A 23,308-nucleotide genomic window follows, 5' to 3' on the forward strand; every position below is an offset into this window, starting at 1 on the left:
TAACGGCGTTAACTTGCCTGGCCATCATGAGGGAGGAGTCAAGGATGAAGCCCAGGTTGCGTGCGTGGTCCGTAGGCTTGGGTGGGGGGCCCAGAGCAGGGGGCCACCAGGAGTCGTCCCAGGCGGAGATGGATGGGCCGAGGATGAGGACTTCCGTCTTGTCTGATTTCAGTTTCAGGTGGCTGAGCTTCATCTAGTCTGCGATGTCTTTCATTCCGTCCTGGAAGCTGGCTCTGGCGGAGGTGGGTCGTTGGTGAGGGAGAGGATCAGTTGGGTATTGTAGGCGTAAGAGATGATGTTGAGGTTGTGCTTGCGCGCGATGGCTGCGAGGGGGCTCATGTAGACGTTGAAGAGGGTGGGGCTGAGCGAGGAGCCTTGAGGTACGCTGCAGATGATCTTGGTGGCTTCTGCGAGGAAGGGCGGGAGACGGACTCTTTGTGTTCTGTCAGAGAGGAAGGAAGTGATCCTTTCCAGGGCCTTTCCTTGGATCCTGGCGTGGAGGAGGTGGGTTGTCAGGGTGCGGTGGCAGACCGTGTCGAACGCAGCCGAAAGGTCGAGCAGGATGAGGGCGGCGGTTTCTCCGTTGTCCAGCAGGGTTCGGATGTCGTCGGTGGCCGCGATGAGGGCGGTCTCAGTGCTGTGGTTTGCTCGGAATCCGGACTGCTATGGGTCGAGGGAGCCGTTCGTCTCCAGGAAGGCTGTCAGCTGCTTGTTGACGGTTTTCTCAATGACTATCAGGTGTAGGTGTAGGTATGGACAGATTGTTAAGGTCTTTTATCTTGGGTAACCCAAGATAAGATGTCTTTTGTGCCCCAGACAGTTTTTGTCTCAATGTTGTCTTTCCAAAAGTCGAAACCTAATGAAGACAGCTGAGCATAAATGGCCGCAGAATAAATTTGTTTGGTATTTGTCAACATACTTTTCATTCCTTTCCTATTAACATTTTTAAAATAAAATGATTCTGGATTGGATACACTAAAACCTGAAAAGTATGGAAATTTGCCATAAAATGTTTTTGATCTACCCTTTGGTGGCGTCGGACAGTGCTCCCATTGGTTATACATCAGCACATTTCTAGGATTTGCAGATTTGTGCAAGAAATTATGACTATAGTGATTATAACAATACATTTGTTCATAATCTGATGAACCTTCTAAGTATTCATGATTTGTAAATGCAGCAGACATTTCTAAGTCTGACATCATATTATTAACAGTCTCAAGGTCCCAATCATCAGAAAAGTTACTAGATGAAACAAAGTCATTCAAGGAAATCTTGAACTGGTGTGGAATCTTCAACAGTTCCACCGGACCAAAAATGTCATATTCAGTTCTGTCCCAAGCTATACCACCAGGTATAGGAACGGCTGTGATGTTCACTGATGACAAGTCTCTTTGTTCACGATGAGATGATTTGTGTGGCTTGAGGCGTAAGTTGATGTTCTTACTTGCTGTGTCCTTTTGTACATATCTTTCATTTATCAGCATTCCCAAAGTTATCACCAGAGTCAAACAAAGTAAAAGAAAAAGTACACCCAACACAATCCAAAGTTTAATCCATGGTGAAACCAGGTAAGTATTTTCTAGGTGATGAAAACGTTCTGTTGCTTGTTCTTTAAAAGTTATTTTTTACTGGTATCGTTTCAGGCTCACTGGGATCCTCGGAAAACATATCAAAGTTAATGAAATAGCCAGAGGCAGTTCTGTCAATTGTAGGGATTGCATCAGGATTCGTTGAAATCGCTGGAACCTCTTGATCACTTGTTACATTTGTATAGTCAGATGCTATTTCATTGTAGACAGGCGTTTCTCGACAAACTGTTATTTGGGTCTCAAGAGGTACACGTTCCACAGCTTTATTGCTTAGTTCCTCATTTGGCACTGCAGATTCTTCAAAGGTGATGAGTCTCTCAGTTTGAAATTCTTGGAAAGTAGCCAGATTCGGGCGTCTGCTACATCTTTGGAGTCCACTTGGCCTACTGCTTCTGATTAGCCACATTATGTGTTTTGACCAGGTCGATGGACACAAACCTGTTCTCCTTTTTACCAGTAAGGGGCGGCAGTAATACTCTTCTTGATCCGTTAATTGCTAGGTCAAGTACTGGTTGTCTGTAAGAAGGCCCAAATTCCTTCTTGTCCGCGATCTTCTCTCTGACTAGATCCCCAAGCTTAGGAATCCAGACAGGCCCTGTTGGGATGGTTGGTTTCTCTTCATTGGCTGTTGGCTTCAGGAACACGTTACTTTGTTTAGTTCTTATATCATTTAAATCCTGCAGAACAGCCGAATATCAAAGGGTTTTTGTTACACCACTGAAGTCTGACAATCGAGATCTGAAATTATCATTCTGGTTCCAAAAAAGACTTCATATGGATACCCCTAGAGAACTTCTTGGAAGATTGTTAAGACTACGTTGGACACTTATTAGATGTTTGACCCACCCGTCACCCAAGCCTAATACCCTAGCTGTTATAGATTGCTTTATGTCCGTTTTTTTCTCTCCACAATGCAGCACCCAATTTGGCCATGGCCTCCTTGTAAGCTCGAGAGCTAAACGCAGGACCCTGGTCAGAATGTAGCGGGCCGACTGCATATGAGCCGATAAAGACTCGCAAATCTTGTATAACAGTTCGAGCATCAGCCGAATGCTGAGGCCACATGCAAATGAATCTTGTGCACGAATCCACTGCGACCATGATATATTTATAGTTACCATCCCTCTCCAAGGGACCACAGTGGTACAGGTAAACGCAAGCTAATGGTTTATCTAAAATGAACAGGGGCGTCTGCGCAGGGCGTTTCACTGTAGAGACTTTCATCTTTTGGCAGATTTCACATTCCAAAACATAGTTTCTGGTTTGTTTACTCATGCGCGGCCACCAGTATCTCTGTTTTAATAATGATACTGTGGCGGAAACACCTGTGTGTGCAGAGGCGAGCCCTGCATGTGCTGCTAAGATTAGTCCTAATCTATGTTCCATGTTTGGAATTACTCTATCCCCCACTCCAGGGATTCAAGCAAACGGTATATTATTTGCATCAGTTATATATGAGTATTTGAGTGGAAAGCCTTTTGGTAATGTTTTATCACTGTCTTTGCTTGAAGCATTGGCAGCTAGCATTATTTTGATGTCTATTTTTGTTTTTGAATGAGTGATTGCAGCTATGGAAGTCTTTTGAACAGCTGCCTTTGCGGCTTCATCAGCTAATGAATTCCCTGCAACATGAATGCCATCACATTGATGACTCAGTGTATGTATCACGTGAGTGTTTTGTAGTCCTTGTCGTAACTAAACTACTTGTTCACAAAGCAATTTATGCTTGATTGTGCCACCTTTTGCTTCTTTGGAACCAGTTCTGCAAGTATTCATTGTAAGATTGAACACATTAATACGAATCGCACACTATGAGTGTGGGGAATTTGCAATCAGTATTTTCAAGCGCCATCTTAAATGCTTGTAATTTAGCTCACTGAGCTGTACAATCTCCTAGAGATTGCATTTTAGTGACCAGTGGTCGGAATTTGCCATCTCGCCAGCGACGTTTAACGATCACGCACGCCGCACTATAAGCTTGTTCTCCCCCCGTAGCGGGTTGGGCTAATCCGTCAGTACAAATTATACATTCATACTGCTCTAGAGGCAGAATTTCAGTAGACAGAGAACATTCTTGTTCGTATATTAGAACCGCTTGTGTCTTCAAGTATGGGTCAAAACGTACTCAACGTCTGCTGCAGCAAGAGAATTAACCCATTGTATCCATTTGGATGTAAAGCTTTAGCATTCGGAATGCTCGCTTTTGTCACTGCCTCTAAGGCAGGTACAGGTGTAACGACCATAATGCGTTTACCCTGTGCGAGGGCACTCTCTTCTACTGCAGTTTGAACCACTGTCAGAATTGTTTCTGTTGAGGTGAATTTTATTCCTGCTTGTGTGTACAAGTGTGATTTGTAAGCTATTGGTACTTTTTCTCCTTCGTTAAAGGTTAAGTATGTGAGTCCGTATTGTCCTGGAATAATTCGGAGCATGTTTGTAAATGTTTTGTTGCTAACATGTCTGTTTGTAATGAACGCAAACTTTCGGTGTGTTTTTGAGTCCAATTAACTGTTTTGAAATCAGGTTTGATTAGTTCATAGAGAGGTTTAACCCTTTCTCCGCAGTTAGGAATGTAAGTTCTTCCGAAATTCAGGAAACCTAGAATCGATCGAGTTTTTCAGCGTTTTTGGAGGTTGGAGCAGCGCACATTTCTCTAGAATGTTGGCTGCCAGGCTTTTGCCTTCACTTGATAATTCATATCCAAGAAAGAGGACGTTTAAATGGCAATTTCTTGATTTCTTAAAATTGAATTTATACCCTTCAGAGGTGAAGCCAAGTATGATGATGTTCACCCTGTTCAAGTGCCTATCCAAGTAATTGTAAGTTAGATAGTTGTCATCTACATATGATAATGCCTCATCATCATAGGTTCGTAGTAACTCTGTTACTCTGGCTGAAAATAACCTGGGCGTAGTTCGCGGAGTCGCACTCCGCGGAGCTACGCGAAGACGCACTTGCACTCCGCGACCTACGCGTAGCTCCGCAGGCATGCGTAGTTGCTTGCTAGACCCGTTCGCGCGCCGTTTTTCGTCTTCGGGAGCGCGGTGCGCGTGTTCGGGGCGCTGCCTGCATGCTCGGGATGGCTAGCGCGCTAAGTTACCCAAGAGGTTTGTCCCGCCCGCTTGCGTTCCCTTATTTCCTGTTCCGGGTCACAAGTAACGTGTTCGGGTTGTGCAAGACATGTTCGGGAACTCATCTTCTCGTTCGCACTACAAAAGTGCGTGATCGCGCTAAATATCGCGCAAACCTACCCACGCGGTCGCGATGGGCGCAGCCATCTTGGATCACACACTCTGGCTATGGTTTTGGGCCTACTTTAGCATCTAGCTCATATCTCTTCAATCCTGGTCTTTTTACCCACTTTTTCAAACTTTCTTTAGTTATTACCTATCTCTCTCTGTGCCTAGGTTTATATTTTTCATTTTATTTCTACTTTTACAACTTTTCTATTGTTTTATTTTACTTCCTTCTTTTACCTTGCTTCTTCTTTCCCCTACCTTTTTGTCTTGAACTTTTTTTCTCCCCTCCACCCAGAACCATGGTGAAGGGTGCCAGCAGCAGCGGCGGCTCAAAGGGCAAGGCGCCTGTGCCCCAAAAAACCCGGCTGCCTTGCGGCAGAATGCGCCCCCAGGGGTGACGGCCCGCCAACTTTTTGGGGAGGAGGAGGTGGCTGCCCTGGTCTTTTTTATCCAGCGCCACCTCCCCTTGATCTTTGCAGCAGGCGGCAGGCCCGGCTCCGGCTACCAGATTGAAGAGCGTCTCTGGCGGTGGGCGAAGGTGCGCCGCGCAGTCTTCCGCTGCTCCGGTATCCGGCGTACCCACCATCAGCTGTCCCATCGCTGGGCAGACATTTTGGACCGGGAGCAGGACCTGATGGACCTGCTTGGTGTCGAGGTCGGGGGTCTTGGTGAGTGGTTACCCCAAAAAAAAGTGTGTATATATATATATATATATATATATATATATATATATATATATATATATATATATATATATATATATATATATATATATATATATATATATATATATAGATATGTATATATATATATATATATATATATATATATATATATATATATGTATATATATATATTATATATATATATATATATATATATATATATATATATATATATATATATATATATATATATATATATATATATATATATATATATATATATATATATATATATATATATATAGTAGTATGAGTATTGTTATTGTATCTTTCTAAATCTTGGCTGAATAAGTAACGCGATGACTGGTGCTCCTAGTTACATTTCTGATGTATTCCGTTATATCTACTGTAATTGTATGACACTGGTCTGTGCTGCGCTTCTTCACTGACTCTTGCGTGTTGTTTCAACTTGGCGCTAGCTTTTGCTGTTTATTGATGTGAGATTTTCTTTATTGTAGAGAACTGAACTTAGTTAATGCTATTAATAGAGTCTTGTCCTTCCTTTGTCCGTCAGTTAAATAGCGGTGGATGGATAATTGTACGTAGTTTGCATATTGTATAATTTTTTTTTCACGGCCTTCTCTTCTGCATGAATCCTCCTCTGGCAATGAATGCTAAAGTTACTTTGTTCTTCTTACCTCAGCCAGGGCCGGCTTTAGGCATGTGCAAGCTGTGCAACTGCACAGGGCCACCAAACGCCAGAGGCCACCACACCAATATATATCCGTAATTTAATAATCCTCTGAGGATGGATACATATTTGCGTGGCGGCCCCTGGCAGGGATTTGGTGCCTCCGGCTCTGTTCCACTTCCGAACACCCTGACTCCCCCCTCTTCACTGGCCTCCGTGCTCCGCCCCGACCTCCTCTTCCGGCCCCCCCTACCTACGCTCCCTGCCCAGGACCACCATGAGCCTAGAGCCGCCCCTGCCTCAGCCCTCCATAGAACTGATGTAGTTTGTTTAGTGAGTGGGTAGGCTTAGCAGCAGTAGCATTCAGTCAGTAGCAGAACAAAATATGATGCAACGAACGTACAATTTCATGTTAGTATGCACAAATTTAAGCATGTCTCCTCCTTGTGATCTATGCATTTTGCTGGCAAAAATAAAAAAGAAATGCCTACTTACAGATAATTGATTACCCCATTCTTGAATCGGTGGTGTTGTTGTCCAGGTGTTACTGCCTCTGTGTTACTTAGTAATCTGCAATCAGAATGTTTATGGAACATTTGATTTGTTTTCTCCAAGTATACAGTCAGTGAATCCTGCAAGGCAGTAGTCATTTGGTACATCAATGTTTGTTTCTCTTAATGTTCTAGCAGTGGTTTTTGAAATGATGTCTATGTTTCACAGCACTCAATGTTTTTCTCTTTCTTTATTATTTCTTACATGAACCACAGAACCCAGGGGCAAGCAGAAGGCTGGGACCGAGTCGGCAGGTGAACCACAGGCACAGAGCTCCTCTACTGAGGATCCTGCTGCTGTCCCCAGTAAGTCCAACAGTGCTTTCTTTTGGAACAATGATATTTCCCTAACTTTCTAACGGAGCTTTTTTTTCCAACCGATTAATGACTTTTCATTCCTAAATAAATTTTGACACATGCTTTTTTGATTTTCATTATGTTTTCAAAATTTTGGGTATCTGTCCCTGCCTTTCTGTTCCTTCAAAGAGCCTCTGCTATGACTCTCTGTGCTACTACTAGACTGTCTGTAGGTAAGCTTGCCCTGTTGCCCACTCTTTAGTTAAGGTATTAATCTTTTCAAAAAATCTGTGATAGAATAGCTGTAGGCACAGGGTCCATTCCTGTCTTATGCTTTTTCCTCTGTAATGTCTCTGCTTTGCCAATTGACACCAACCAAGTATGCATCCAGATGTTTGTCTAGTTTTTGTAAACGTTAGTATACCACTACTACTCTTGTGGGTATTCTTCTATGCAGTCACATACATAACTATGTATGCACCAGAAAATTGGATGTTGGTGATAGGCAGGTTGGACCTTACTTACTTACACCTCAGTCACAGAACTCTGAGGAACCCACAATTCACTGAACGACAACCTATATGGGCTCAGTCATTGGTCAATTATTCAATTATCCCACCCCTGAACCCCAATACCAAGATGCCCAATGCTTTTATTACACAATCCATAACCTAAGTAACCCCCTTTTGCTCACTCACTCATGTAAGTCTACAAGACAACAGGCACTGAAAATATACTTCCGAGTCAATGTGGTACTTCAAAAGCTTTATTTTGTTAGAAGTAACTAAGTAAGTAATATCAATGTTTTTAAGTTGTTCCGTGAAATACGTCAAGGCCCACCAGTTAAAAAAGGCTGAATAAAGTAATCTACATTTGTACAGCTACCAGTGCACGATAGGGAAATGTGGGAAATGTCGGAGACCCCTCACCATTGAACGTATACTGGTTACATATGCCTCTTTTTGATAAGCTCTGGAAATCTCTGCTTCGTAGAAGGAAATCTTCTCATCTGCCGAAAAATAATGACAAAAGTGGTGCAAGTTAGACAGTATGAAAATAAATACATTTATGCAAGTTTTTTGCAGTCATGCTAAAAAAAAGGTGTAACCTGTAAGCAAACTCGATTCCACAATCCACATACAAAAAGTAAATACGGGCCTTTTTATTTTCCAAACTCTTCAGGTGTATGCATTGAACAATCATGTGGCCTCAAAGGCGTCTTCTCGTACTGCGCAACAAGCTGCGAGGTAGCATGCGCAAAACTGTACACATTGATGTACAAACTTGTTACATGGTTCAGTCTAAATTTCCAAGAGACTAGAGTAGCAGTAGAGATAAGATGAGCTTGAGTACCATACCATAACAAATGAATGCTAATATGTGTAGTGACTCTGCTGTACTAGGCAATGTGGACTACTACTGATTATTACGTTGTACTTAACTGTTTCGCAGAACTCCATTCTTGGTGAACAAGTACAATGGGGGCTGTGCATCCATCTAAAAAGGTGTACTTATTTTTATAGGTACAAAACCGGTACCATCCACCAGTGCCGTCGGGGACAGCGGCGCAGCATCAGCAGAGGCAATCCCGGAGGGGACAGGACCAGAGGCACCTACACCAGCACCAGCAGCAGTGGGGGAGGAGCCAACAACGGTGGGCGATGGTAAGTTACATTCAATAGTGATCCGCATTACTTGGTGGAAGGGGAAAACTTCCTCACTGTACTCTGAGATTTATAATGAACTTGAAGTTCTACTGGACAATATATGACGCCACCTTTATTTGTCATTACCAAGCTTAGCATTACCACCGGCGAGAATTGATAAAATAACAGCCCTCTTCTATCTGACTACAACTCAGCTGTGAAAGGTTAATGGCAGACTAAAAGTCTTATCCACAACATTACATGACCACGATGGATTAACACTAAGGAGATCGATTTTAAGTATGATGAAAGGAGCAAGGAAAAAGCACCAATCATCTAATATAGAAGGATACTTTGGAATCAGCAATGCAGGTGGCTGATAGCAGTCAGATGCATGGGTTGTTGTGGAAGCATGGAAAGGGGAAAACACAGCTGCCTGCGTGGGTGGGAGACACACCCAATATCGGTGGGTAGTGGATAGTCTCAGCAGCGGTGTTTTGGTCAAACCCAAAGGCAAGGGAAGGAGGGGACGACTGGATGCATGCCGGGTCGTTGCTGGCGAAACACTAACCACCTAAGGTTTGTTGCGCGATATAAAGAATGATAGTCTCTACTAGACATTTACTACTAGCTGGCCCCTGTTAATTAATGTTAGTTTAAGACTGTCACTGTTCCCGGAAGCAGAGTATATGATATAAAATGAGATATGAAAAAGACAGGTGTTCGTATGTGTGTGACCGTTGAAGTACACCCATGCTACTAGGGCAGGCATAATGCCGTGCCAAAAAGTCCAACAAATTAATTATATAGGCCGTAGAATGTTCAAGATAGATACAACACCATTTTTTGTACTCAGCTTGCTTGCTAGTGCTACTGTGCCACTATGTGTTGAATAAATTTTGTGTTCTTGATTTGCTGGGATTTTGGATTACAACAATTCTGTCTCTTTCTTTATAGTTACTCCTTCAAAACCAACACGAAAGGAGTTGGCAGTCCGGGCCCGGCAGCGGAAACTGCAGGCCATCGTTGAGGCCTACCGCCGGCTGGTGGCTCAGGCCGAGGAGGAGGAGGAGGCGGCGGCAGCAGCTGCTGCCTCTTTTAATGCCCCGGCCCCCAAGCCTGCAGGAGTACGTCGCCGTGGTCAGGCAGCCGCCCGCCGCCAGATTTTTTCATCATCGGCCACCCCCCCACAACATGCATGCCAATATAGGTGCCGTCAATTCCAAGCAAAGATTCTCCTCCGGGTAGCGAGGCTTGAGGATGAAATAGAGGAGAGGGTGAAGCTCATTGTGGACAAACACTTGAAAGCCCGCCGGCTTTGAGATGGACCCTGTTTGTTTGCCCCTTTTTAAATCCTTTTGTTGGTGGGTGGGAATTGGGTGTTGGGGTTTACATTACATTGAACGTGGAAATTTGGTTGGGGTTAGGGGAGGGTAGGGACAGCTGTGGGGTAAGATTTAATATATATTTTATTTTTGTATCATCTTTCTTTATATTATGGTCAAATAAATGAGACACAAAGTTATGTTCAAAAGAAAACATTTGAAGTTCATTTGTGTTTGTTGGGGGGGTGGAGGGGGGACTGTTTCACCAAATAATGTACGTTGTGCAACATCGCAAGGTTTAATTGGCCATGCAGGTCAGTGGACAGTGCTTTCGACTAAAAAAATATATTGGCCACATGTTTAACATGCAGACAGATAGATGCGGTAAACCCTCACCGAGTTATATTTGTAGTATTAGAAGAACTACGAGTCTGTCTTGCGTTATACCTCACAGCAAACTTATCTTACCTGTGATTGCTTATGATGATTGATGATGAAGTGTGGCACTGCAAGGGCTGCAATTGTTTCCCAAGACAATGGAGAAGAATCTGTGGTTCTGAACTTCTGTGATAGTACTAGTAGTAGACAGACCCTGCCAGTAGCATTTTGAGACAAAAAGAAAGAGGCAGTCATTTGCGTGATAGACAATGTGGGGGTAGTATAAGTATTAAGTACAGTACATTACACGACTGACCCAAAAACAATATTGCAACTGCTAAACTGAAACAAAACAATGGTGTTGGGGACTGGAAACTAAGTGCAAGAGAAGATAAGAAGTTCAACTGTAGTTATAGTACTCACGGCAACGTCAAACTTTTCTAAATCATAATGCTGTAAACTTAAACCCAAACAATGACGCCAATTCATTAGATGTATTCGTTGTTTGATGGTAATGGTAAATTATTTGGCATTATACACAGAGCTTGAGTTGGGAAGCAGAAGTAGATCCTGGCCATGCCTTGTTGAAATTTCACTATTGTTGCTTTCACCACATCTGCCCCAGCAAGCGCATAATCAAATTGTTGGTGTATATTTAATGTAACAAACATCACACCTCAATGAAACCACGCAGCCCGGGGGAAGAGGGTTAGGGTTTGTTGAATGGATGGGTACGGGGGTTTTGGGAAAGGTTTGAGAAAGAAAAACAGTACGCATGGAGACAACAAAAGCAAAACAATGAAGACGATGATTTATGATGTTGATCCACTAGCCAATGAATGTAAGGAATAAACGTAGGAAAAGGACACGCTGAATATCATTCTTGGTTTCCCGCCATCCAATTGCTTGATGATGAGGATTAGTGGTAAGGGTGAGTTGATGCTCATAGTATGATAGCAGTGGGTGAAAAACGTCCAGCCTGAAAAAGAAAAGGCAAATACAAAAGAATGTGAATGACCTAAACAAATTGTAATACAGTGAAGATCAAACAAATAATACAAGAGGAGTAGTCGTAAGAGAGGACTTTCAGACTGAGGCGGCTTTGATACAATATGTATAAGTCTACTAGTTGCACATCATTATAAATCTAGAAGTACAAGAAAAGACAGGAGCCAGCACAGAACAGGCCCACGACACAGGGTCGCCCGTAACACAAACTGCATTTCCCTAAAAATTTCACTGAGCCACAGAAAGGGGCATAAAAAAGCAACCTAGCATTTTTAAAATTAATCAACAAAATCAATGCGTCATTCTCAGTCATCAATCATACCACTATTGTACTCTACCACTGCACAGTGCACACACATGTAGTAGCCTGGGTCTACTGTGCTGTGCCTCTTATTTGTATTTACCTTGTATTCCACTCCAAGAAATATCGTACATCAATCAGCTCAGATCCATATGCCTGACAAGGTGCAAAGAAATGTTGGTCACCATCATTATCAGGTGTGGCACGTCTAGTCCAACAGCAACAGCAACTCAGTCTGTAGTGAGTGACTATGATAAATTAAGTCCTGACTGCACCTGTAGTAGTAGGAACACAAGTGCGTAAATAATTTATATTATTAAATAACATGGAAAAATTGGCTATCACGTGAGTCTGAAGTTACTAGTATACTTCAACTCCATGCACATTTGCTCAGAGTCAGCAAAACATCCAATGCAATGCATGGCATCATTCATTTAATATACCTGTCTTGCTCTTCTCTTTCACTGTCAGATGATTGATCACAGATGCTGCCGAGCCTTTTAAAAGTAATGACGAGTCACAACAAGTTGACTTCAGTTGTGGATGCCTGCTCAAGTTTTTGACACTGAAGAGTCATCTATTAATTCCCTGCAGACAGAGGTGGTAGCCTTAAGAGTAAGACAGTGATGAGTTGCAGATTTCAAATGAAATAGAGGATGGCTGTAGTCATGTACGGTTCACTTGTTATGGAGGGACTGTTAGAGGCTACATTATTGTACTATACTCCATCTACAACATCCAATGTATGGCTGGCAAGATGGAATTGTATTGACTTGAGTGGGAGTCAAGAAGATGGAGCAAGACTCTGAGGAGTGCAGTCAACATGGAACATAAATGCACAGGCGTGCAACTCCAGGAGGTAAATAAAAAGATACAGTGAAAATAAATGCACAGGCGTGCAACTCCAGTAGGTACATAAAAAGAATCAGTGGTGGGGATGGATTTGGTTGTGGTTTTTATTAGCAGTTTTGTACCAGAAAGCCATTGTTAATAAGAAAATAAATAACACAAATAAAGGAAGGGAGAAAGTAACAATTTAAAAGCCTAGTTGTCAGAGAAGAGGAGCTCGTCCTCAAACTCTGGGGGTTCGGACAGAAGTAGGTCATGTAACACAGTAGTGATGATGTCTTCGGACTCGCTTTCTTCATCCTGCTCTGATTCACGTACTTTATAGTCTAGTGGTATGAAGTGTTGATTCATTTTTATCATTGTCAGCCTCTCCACGCTTTTGGGGGAGAGACTGGTCCTTTTCGATGTCACAATGGCACCAGCAGCACTGAAAACCCGCTCAGAAGGGACACTGGCTACAGGACAAGCCAGATACTTTATCGCCAGCCTGCTCAGCACTGGCCACTGTCTCCTTCTTTCATACCAATAGACCAATGGGCTTTGCTCCATGAACACCTCAGTTGTGTCATCCAGATAGGCCTGAACCATCCGCTCAGTGTTCATTGGTGCTCGGCTTTGCGGGTCCTCTTTCCCCTTTGCAACAGCAACGGACTTACCCATCCATTTCTGTAGAAAAAAAGCAGTTATGCTTTTGGTTGTGTCTGCTGAATCAGATCGTGTAGGTGCTGCTTTTGGTACTGTTGGTGCCTGCTGGGAAGCAGATGCACTGCTCTCATGCTCTGAAGAACTTGCCTCAGGAGGATGGCCTGGAGTACTTTGACTGTCCTGGGCTGGCACTGGCAGGTCTTTAAGTAACAGCCGTTCAGTTTCTAAATCAGTAGCTTCCGCAGCTATGGAAGTTTTGCACTTGTCAACATCCCCATCTGAAAAAGGAATTACTGCGCTACTGCTGACAAATAATTTGTACCGTGGATCCAACATTGTTGCAGTTATGTAATGTTGATCTGACACAATCATTTGAAGCCTTGCATTTAGAGAAAAGCGGTTGGCTAAGGCCTTGGCCAAGGTATATGCATCAACTTTTTCTTCGTCACCTTCGTATGTTTCACAGACCTCCTTCAGCTGTTGCTCAAGCATGTACAACAATGGGATGGCTTGGCCTATAGTACAGTCCTCCCTGCTAACTGCACGTGTGAAGACCTCAAAAGGTAGTAGCATCTCTGTCAAGCATTTAATGATGTCCCACTGCCACATCTCAACGGTCAGGTTTTTAAGATTAACAGTAGGATCCCCTAATCTTCTTGACATGACATAAACATTCAGTGGTATGTACTGCTCAAAGAGATGCTCAAGCATGAAATAAGTAGAGTTCCAACGTGTTGGGACCTCGTGGATCAGTGCTTTGACTGGCAATTTATGCTCAAGCTGAATGACCCATAGCAGCTTCCGTGCTTTAAAAGAATGGTTAAAATGCGTGCATATTCTTCTGCAGATGGTCAGTATGTTGCTGACTTTGGCTTCAGTTTTCAGAAAGTCTTGCACGACTAAGTTAATGCAGTGTGCCAAACAGGGTACCCTGAAATAATGTCCTTCTCTCATTGCCTTCACTACATTACTGCCATTGTCGGTGGCAACAAAACCAATCTTAATGCCTCTTGGTTGCAGCCATTCAAAGACCTTGCAGTTAAACTCAGACAAAATGTTTTCAGCAGTATGAGTTTTCTCCATACCAAACATGGCTACAGTTGCATGTCTGCGAGTATCATTAAAAATCCCAGCAACGTTAAGGCCAGAAGTTAACTTGTCTTTAACACCTGCAAAAGAGATCCAGTGTGCGGTGATGCACATGTAATCTGTGGCTTCGCAACTGCTCCACATGTCTGTTGTCAGGTGGATACAATGGACAACACTCTGTTGTAAGGCTTTCCCAATCAATTCCAGCACGTCGTGGTGTAGTGCTGGAATAGCAACTCTTGCAAAATAGTAGCGGCTGGGAACGTTCCATTTTGGGCAGAGGGTTGCCACTAATTCCCGAAATCCCACAGCCTCAACAAATGAAAATGGGAGAAGGTCGAGTGCCAACATTTTTGCAAGTTTCGCATTGTACAAACGTGCTATTGGGTGGTTCCGCTCGTACTTTCCCTCCTGCCTAAACATGCTAGCAATGGTACGCTGCTTGGTATTTCTTTCAGTTATGCTAAACGGACCACCTTGCATCGCAGACTTTGTACTCCTTGGTGTCTCCGGCTGACTCTGGTGCCACTGAGAAGTTGCTGATGCCGAGGATGTGGACTGTACCACTCCAGTGCTGGCGACAGGGCTCATTTGTGTACCACTCCCAGATAGAAGGTCATCGTCTCCCTCTTCTACCTCCTGGTCAACCATGAGTGGACCTTGTAGTACTGTATCCCCACCAACACCAGTGCTTACATTTTTTAAGCTTGCAAGGTGGTTCTCCCACCTGATTAAGTGTGTTTTTTTCAAATGGGTCGTTTGGCCTCCAGTACCATAGTTTGTACCAATCTTACCACGACTAACATTGACATGACAAATGGTGCATATAGCAATGTTCTCCTGATGTGGGTGAACCGTAAAGAAGTCCCACACTGGGGAGGTAAACTTTTGTCTCCTGCCATAGGAAGAGGACCCACTTCCAATGCCGGATGAACTGGAGGATTTTTGTTGAATTTCCCTATGTGACAGCTCAGTACTAGTACTGCCACTACCTCCTTCTGTTGAGGTGGCGCTTGTGCTGGATGTCGGACGCTGCCGGGCCTTCGCTGATGAAAAAATGGGAGCTGGTGTTACTTTGGGTGTTGAGTGTGTAGGAGTTATACGTGCTACCTGCTCATCACTAATCGCAGCCCTTCTGGATAGGGTGAAAATGTTGGTCTCTACATCCTCTGCACCAGGAATAACGCTCGTGATGATGACAGTGTCAGACCCGTCTTTATCACCAGCAGTATCCTGCTCACCTACATCAACCTCCATAAGTTCAAGCCTTGCTGGATCCTTCCTTTTTCCTAGCCTAGTCTTGGGATGTCTCTCCTTTGAATGCTCAGATAGTTGTGGATGCCAATCCTTATCAAGGTCATCTGAAGGGATGCTTGGCGAAGAACTCGATGCACTGCCACTAACCCTCCTTTCCCTTGGTGAATTTAAAGACAATAGATCACCTCCAGAAGTGGCTTCCTCTTCTTCTTGCTCGGAATGAGGCTCTACTTCCTGAACTGCCCCAACTTCGGGAGGAACAACTACTACTATTGCGTGCGGAGATGGTGGTTGTTGTTCTTGAGGAAGTACTATTGCGGGCTGTGTTTCTTCAACAACTACTATTGTGGAATTTTGTTGTTGTTGTTGTTGAACAACAATTGCGGGCGGTGGTTGTGGTTGTTCAACAACTATTGCGGGAAGTGGTTGTGGTTGTTGAACATCTACTGCTGGCGGTGGTTGTTGAGCACTTCCATCTTGCGTGGATTGTGTACTACTTTGAGACAGCGATAAGTTTAGTTCAGGCTCAGTATCACTGCTTTCTAACACTAGGCTGGCTACCTCTTCGACCCTCATGTGCTTGGCCCTGGGTTGGTGGCTTTCCCCCACTAATGCGGATGTGCTGGCCCCAGCTTGCACCCCGGACACCGCTGCTGCAGGCGTACCTTTTGGGGGCCCTAATAAGGTTTTGGGGTCCATACCAGACTTAGGTGACACTTCCTTCTTCTGTACCTTCTTCTCAGCAACTTTCTTGGTGGTGGAGGACCTGGTACCTGCTTTCTTAGGGCCCATCTTCTTCTGATGTCAGCACACAGCAGCACTCAGTCAGTAGCACAAATTGCAGAGATGTCTGGTCAGATGAGTCACACACCACACGTGGCGTACAACTGAAGGACGTCCGTCTGGCAGTAGAACGGGCGATGGATGAAAACAACCAGCACCTCCTCAGTCTTTTTTTGTGCACCTACAAGCAAAGAAGGCAGAACAACATCAGTCAAACAAGCAGTAAGCCAACATGAACAATTGAAAGACACACAGGCCAATGTATAAAACACAAAACAGAAGACTAATACTACCAGCACCACAGCTCCCAGCCACATGAAGTCCAGAAAGAACCAATAAAGTCAAGCAGGCCTATATATACCAATATGGACAGAAAAAGGAGGATGCCTGCTACACATGACAGGTTAATGCAAGGAATAAAAATACCCCATGGCTAAGAGGTTGGAAACCTACACCGCAAAAACACATACAAAGGCATAAAATTATTACACACACAAAAAAGTTACCTACACCCCTGCCCAGACAACACATTTGGGAATGCAATGCCATACACACATGCCCTAATGATGTTAATTGAATAGACCGAATAGAAACAGCTACATAAAGCACCCCCGCTAACTACTACCTCTGGGACTCTGGCCTACTGTCAGATCAGACCAAAAGCTGGGAGGCCAATGATAAATGCACAAAGGAAGTACCTACAAAATGGCCGCCAACACATGGCCTGGCCACCCACAGCAACATGAAAAGAAAGAGAAAAGAGAAGACAGACAATAAATGCCTATGGGAAAGGGACAATGCTTTGCTTTGCTTCACAAAGTAGCTGCACCACTGCTCACGTGGTCAGCCCACCCAGAAACCAGAAGACGGACACAGGAATTGTTCCATGCTCCAAAAACTACAATCAAATGACAACTCCAGTTTTTTTGGGTGCACAAGAAACACATTCAACATTTTCGAGAAACTTTTATGCAACTCGGGATATATTGTTCGCGAGATTGCAAAATCGGCGTGTTCGGCAGCGCGAATTGAATGAAACGTCGTTATCGCATTCCCGAGCAAGTACATTGAGCGCGCGAACAAGACAAAAATTGTAATGTCGCGTGTCCACACTGTGCGACGTTACCAAAAGTACGAGAGCTGCATTCCTAAGGTTACCTACTGGCAGGGAGTGCCATATTAGTTACACACAACCAAAAGCTGAAAGTACCCACATAAATTTTTTTTTGAAGCAATCCAAAGCCATACACGAAGTACAAATTAAAGATACACCACAAAAAGAGTTGATTAACTTTAATGCACCTATGGCTATGAGTAGTAGTACCTCTGCCCTACTGCCAGAATAGTCATAAACCTTGGATGCCTATGGCAAAAGCACAAAGGAAGGACACACAAAATGGCCGCCACCATAGGGCCTGGCCACCAACAACAACATGGAAAAATCACAAAGGATGTATACACAAAATGGCCTCCACCACATGGCCTGGCCACCCACAACAACGTGGAAAAATCACAAAGGAAGCATACACAAAATGGCCGCCACCACATGGCCTGGCCACCAACAACAACATGGCAAAATCATCACAAAGGAAGTACACACAAAATGGCCCCCACCACATGGCCTGGCCACCCACAACAACATGAAAAGAAAGAGAAGACAGACAATAAATGCCTAAGGCAAAGGGACAATGCTTAGCTTCACAAAATGGACACACCACCGCCCAAATTGGTCACCCCACCCATAAACAAGAAATCATTGCATAGAGGACAGAAACTGGAAGTGGTCCATGCTCCAATAAGAGAAAACTACAACCAAATTACACATAAATGAGGACTTTTTGTAGCACAAGAAACACATTAAACATTTTCGAGAAACTTTTATGCAACTCGGGACATTTTTTGTGCGAGAGATTGCAAATTCCGCGTGTTTGGCAGCGCAAATTGTACAAACGTCGTTATCGAGTTCCCGAGCACGAACATTGAGCGCGCGAACAAGACAAAAATGTAAGGTCACGTTCTCACACTGTGCGAAGTTACCAAAACTACCCAAGCTGTATTCCTAGGGTTACCTAATGGCAGAAATTGATAGATTAGTTAAACACACCCAAAACCTGAAATACCCCACACATAAAAATAAGATTTTCTAAATCAATCCAAGCCACCCATGATTTTCTAATTAAGGGTACACCACAAAAACAGTTGGTTAACTTTCATGACCCTATGAGCAGTACCTCTGGCCTACTGGCAGAGTAGGCCACAAGGTTGGAGGCCTATGGCAAGAGCAAAGTGGCTGGAAACATAAAATGGCCGCCAACACATGGCCAGGTCAACCACAGAAAAATAATACAATGAACTCAAGCATGCCTACACACTAACTACATCGAGTACTAGGGTCAGCTATTGGCTTAAAAAAAATAAAAACATTTAAATTGCACAAACAGAAATTCCACAACAGACATTGCTATTGCATAATTAATGACCATAATCCAATGCCATCCATTATGTTTGTTTACAAACTGGAATAACAATTTACACACAGACCACAGAAACATGATTGGACCCATGGGTACCTCTCTATGTAGCCTGGATGAAATTTAAAAAGAAATACAAGTTGGGACCTCATAAAAGTACAGGCCCCCATCAATAATTTAAATCCAGGATTGAATACTGTAGTTAAAAAAAATCTCAAATCAAACAAACACAAGTCTACATCATACTCACTCATACATTACTCAAACTTACTTGAAAAAGAGAATTCCAAATCCAAAAGTCCTCAATAAATCCAAGAAAAAGCAGTAATGCAGCCAACACACACAGAAAGTGATCCTTCCAGCTCAAAATCCAAATGAAAGTGAGCACCACATGGAAAAAGCACTGGGAGGAGCCTGGTGGACAGGAACAGGAAGTTGTAAACTCAAGGGCCCTTCCTCCTTACTCTTCAAAAAAAGAGTAGAAACAAAAAGAGGACTCCTTCCCCCCAAAAAATACAGCCAAAGGTATAACTTTAAGGGGTTTTTCACTTTTTTGCTAACCAAAATGGTAATTTATTATGGTTTTAACATGCTCGCGAGTTATTCCGTGCAAGATTGCAGTTTCTGCGTGTTCGGCAACTCGATCTTACCAACACGCATCCTCGCGCGTCCTTATGATGCTATGGCGCATCCAAATGACGTTATCGCGTTCGCACAGTCGCACGGAATTGTGCGGGAGGGTTTACAAACATGGTGGCACACGCGACCGGGAAAAAGCGAACGCAGAACCAAGGTAAGCCATTGCCGCGCACGCGATAATGTTATTCAGCGCACGAGAACTACGCTACGCACCGGATCGCGGAGTAATCGACAGCTACGCGTTCTCCGCGGAACGCGGAGTTGCCGAAACTCCGCAAACTCCGCGAACGGAGCGGAGTTCTTCGCCCAGGGTTACCCTGGACTATTCTTGAATCCCTGTGGGAGACGACAGAAGTGACGCTGTGCCCCCATAATTGAGAATAAAAAACATTGGTTCTAGTGGAACGATAAAAGTATATTCGATGAATACAGAGCAATGTCTAATAATAGTATGAAGGTTACCGAGGATGTAGGAAGGAAAAACAAAACTCATAACACCAATTGAATACCATAATTTGTTATTTTTGCAAAAATTCAGAAAGTGTACAAATATTTACATATTGCAATTTACATATACCAATGTGAAGACTTTTGAAAAGGAGTCCCAAGTGTAAAGTGTGAACCGAAAGAGTGGTTTAAGCACACATAAAGGTGACAGCAAGTGACAGTTATGTACACGGTTTCAACAGGGGTATATTTACAAGGGAATGGGAAACGACCTTATAAACAATGTTCAATAATATATACAATGACTAATAAATTCATAGACATTGAGTAGTAGGTTCATTCCCAATGAGTGTCGACGGCGTTTCGACCCTTTACAGGATGGAGGGTCTCATCAGGACAGGGACGGTGTGGGACATCTGTGGGGGTGAGAAAGGGAAGTGAGCTCCATGTGTAGAAAGGTGATTTTACAAAAAGGACTGTATGTGAAGGGCCTGGTACCTGTAAGGATTCAATCAAGGGCTCGTGATGGAGTAGGTGCCAACCATGCGTGAAAAGGGAGAGGATAAACGTACTCACAGTGAACCCAGCCGGGTACTTTGGTACAGGGGAACAAAAAGAAACAAGAATGTGGTCACAGAAAGTAAACAATGGCAACACGCTGTATGGGCGAGCTCAGGTAGGGTACTTACCACTGTAAGTAGCCGAATGATACGATGTGAATTAAATCGTATGTGGCAACAACACGAAACTTGCCCGATTATTTGAAGGATCGTGCCACTTAAGTGCTTCAATGAGCACGGATGGGGCGCTGGCCAGGAAAATGCCTGCAAAAATTAATTAGGGTTAGAGGGGGCTGCCCAGGGGGTGTTGCTACAGGGTAAGTTGAATGTGGAGGACCGGCGTGTACCTGGGAGTAAGCGCGGTCTGCCTTCGTCCGACTGCTTCGAGGTGATGGCAACCCCGTACACAGGGGATTAGCCGTATAGCGTGCGCGCAGGCAGAACTGAAGACAGCAGAGCGCTCGATCTTCTAGACGGAAGGGGTTAGACAGGGAAAAAGGTTGGCCCAGAGTTAGCAATGAGCTCTGATAGTGGGAGTAGGACCAGGCGGGAACAGAATTACATAACACAATTATCTAGCAGTTATGCATTACAATTTAGTAACAGTGAGTACAACCATATTCCGATGTTAAACACAAAACACCATATTAAATTGTTACATAGTGTAAAGTTATTTTACAGAGAGGAAGTATAAACAACAAGGCTCAGGATTTTAAGGAAAATAAAAGTTAAATCAGAGGGTTTACAGGGTACATGTCAGCCGACATGTCCTCAGTTGGTTATTGTCCTAGAGTAGCAACAAAACCTCTCCATTCCTCAGAGGAATTGAGACCCTCATTGATGGAATTGGTCTTATCGATCCAGTGACATTCCCGTTGTTGCAGTATTTGTGATATACTGCCACCTCTTTCAGGTAGTCTAGCAATGTCAATCACCTGCCATTTTATTTCATCAGCAGTGTGATTTTTGTCCATGAAAAGTGTGACAAGGGGTGCAGAGACAACAGACCTTCTGATAAGGCTGCGATGTTGTCCTGTCCTTGCCTTGATAGGTTGTTGGGTCTGTCCAATATATGGGAGACCACACGGACACCAAATGCAATACACAACATTGCGTGTGTTGCAATTGGAGAAAAAATCAAGTATGTGTTCGCAATTGCTGTATTTAAAGGTGGTCGTATTTTCTGTAAAGGGACAGTTCACACAGTTCCCACATCTATGATGACCAAGGACGGGGGGAAGGCCCCAGGCAGATTCTAACATGCCCGTTTTCTTGACAACATCAGTGGAGGATCTTATCAAGTGATCTTTGATGTTTCTAGCTCTTTTATAAGCAAACAGGGGGACCTCCAGTAAAGGATCTATACTTTTAATGATGTTCCAGTGTTTGGTAATTATGTTACGGATCTTATTCGTGTGAATCCCAAAGGTGGTAACACAGACAAGTTTATTCATCTGTTGTTTGGTCTTTGTTATGAACAACTCATCTCTCGGACAATACCAGGCACGCTTTAATGACCTTTTCACAAGTTTATTGGGGTAGCCTCTCGATAGTAATTTATTTTTCAACATTTCAGCTTCCTTCATATAGTCTTCCTTGCGGGTACAGTTCTGACTAATCCCCAGGAACTGACCAAAGGGAAGGCCATCATTCAGCGCTCTGGGATGTTGGCTGCTGTAAGCTAGTAGCGTATTTCTCTCAGGAGGTTTTCTGTGAAGTGAGGCAAATAGTTTGCCATCAGCCTGTTGGATGTTCAAATCTAAGAAAGCTATAGTAGATTTGTCTAGTGTTGAGGTAAATGTGAGGTGTGGTTGGATTTGATTTAGATAGGTCACAAATTCATTAAAACTCTCTTCGCTGTTTCTCCAAATTAAAAAAATATCATCTATGCACCTATACCAACACCCAATATGGGTGTGTTGAGGATTGAGACTACTCAATGCAAACGTTAGTTCTATATAGTTCATATAGATATTTTCCAGATTTGGGGCAAAAACTGCTCCCATACTGGTCCCGCTGCATTGCTGGTAATATTGTCCATCTGATACAAAGTAGTTGGTCTGTAATGCTATACGGAGTAGTGAAATTATGAACCAGGTGGGTACAGTGAATGGTCTTGGTCTAGTATCTAGGAGTTGTTCGATGACTTGAATGCTTTCAGATTGAGGGATGTTGGTATATAGCGAGGAGATATCTAATGTGGCCAGCCAGTCTGTGTTGGTATCGTACTTGAGTCCTTCTACTAGGTTTATCATGTGCATGGTGTCTCGCACATAACTTTTTTGTAAGGGGACAAATTCCCTAATGAAAAAGTCAATATAGCGACCAATAGGTTCTAAAATAGATCCGCACTCTGATAGAATTGGTCAACCCGGTGGATGGGTGATACTCTTGTGCACCTTAGGGAGGGTGTATAGAACAGGAGTTCTGGGATTCTCTGCATTAAGGAATTCGAACTCTTTCTTAGTCAGGAAACCTAGTTCTAGGACTTCCGTGGTAATCTTTAAAATCTCATCGCGTATTTCTGACAGGGGATTCTGTCTAAGTTTTTTGTAGTGTTTTACTTCTGAGATTTGTTTAGTGAGCTCTGTTTCATAGTCAGTTCTCTCCTGAATAACTATGCCTCCACCTTTGTCTGCTGGCTTAAGAATTATAGAGGAGTCATGTTTGAGAGTATTAAGAGCTTGTCGTTCAGCTAGCGTGATGTAATAGGGAGTGAATTGTTTAGTATTCCTGAGATTGTCTACACCTTGTAGGACAAGTTTTTCAAAAGTGAGTACCTCAGGCGGCATCATTCCATTGGTGGGGTAGAAAGTCGATGGTGGCCTACGTCCTGTGACAGATTCTTGTTTGATGAAATCCCGGTCTTTAAAGA

The 23,308-nt window shown here is 43.5% G+C and overlaps 1 protein-coding gene across 1 annotated transcript; it reads left to right on the forward strand.

The window, feature by feature from the left end:
* The first annotated feature begins 1,558 nt into the window (after window positions 1–1,558).
* Window positions 1,559–10,003, forward strand: LOC147707806 (uncharacterized). Its single transcript, XM_086925673.1, has 4 exons — window positions 1,559–1,571; window positions 6,955–7,044; window positions 8,559–8,699; window positions 9,639–10,003. The coding sequence occupies exons 1-4, from the start codon at window positions 1,559–1,561 to the stop codon at window positions 10,001–10,003; spliced, it is 609 nt and encodes a 202-aa protein (XP_086781799.1).
* The last annotated feature ends 13,305 nt before the right edge of the window (window positions 10,004–23,308 follow it).

Source organism: Lissotriton vulgaris, chromosome 6 (genome assembly GCF_964263255.1).
Source record: "Lissotriton vulgaris chromosome 6, aLisVul1.2, whole genome shotgun sequence".
NCBI lineage: Eukaryota > Metazoa > Chordata > Amphibia > Caudata > Salamandridae > Lissotriton > Lissotriton vulgaris.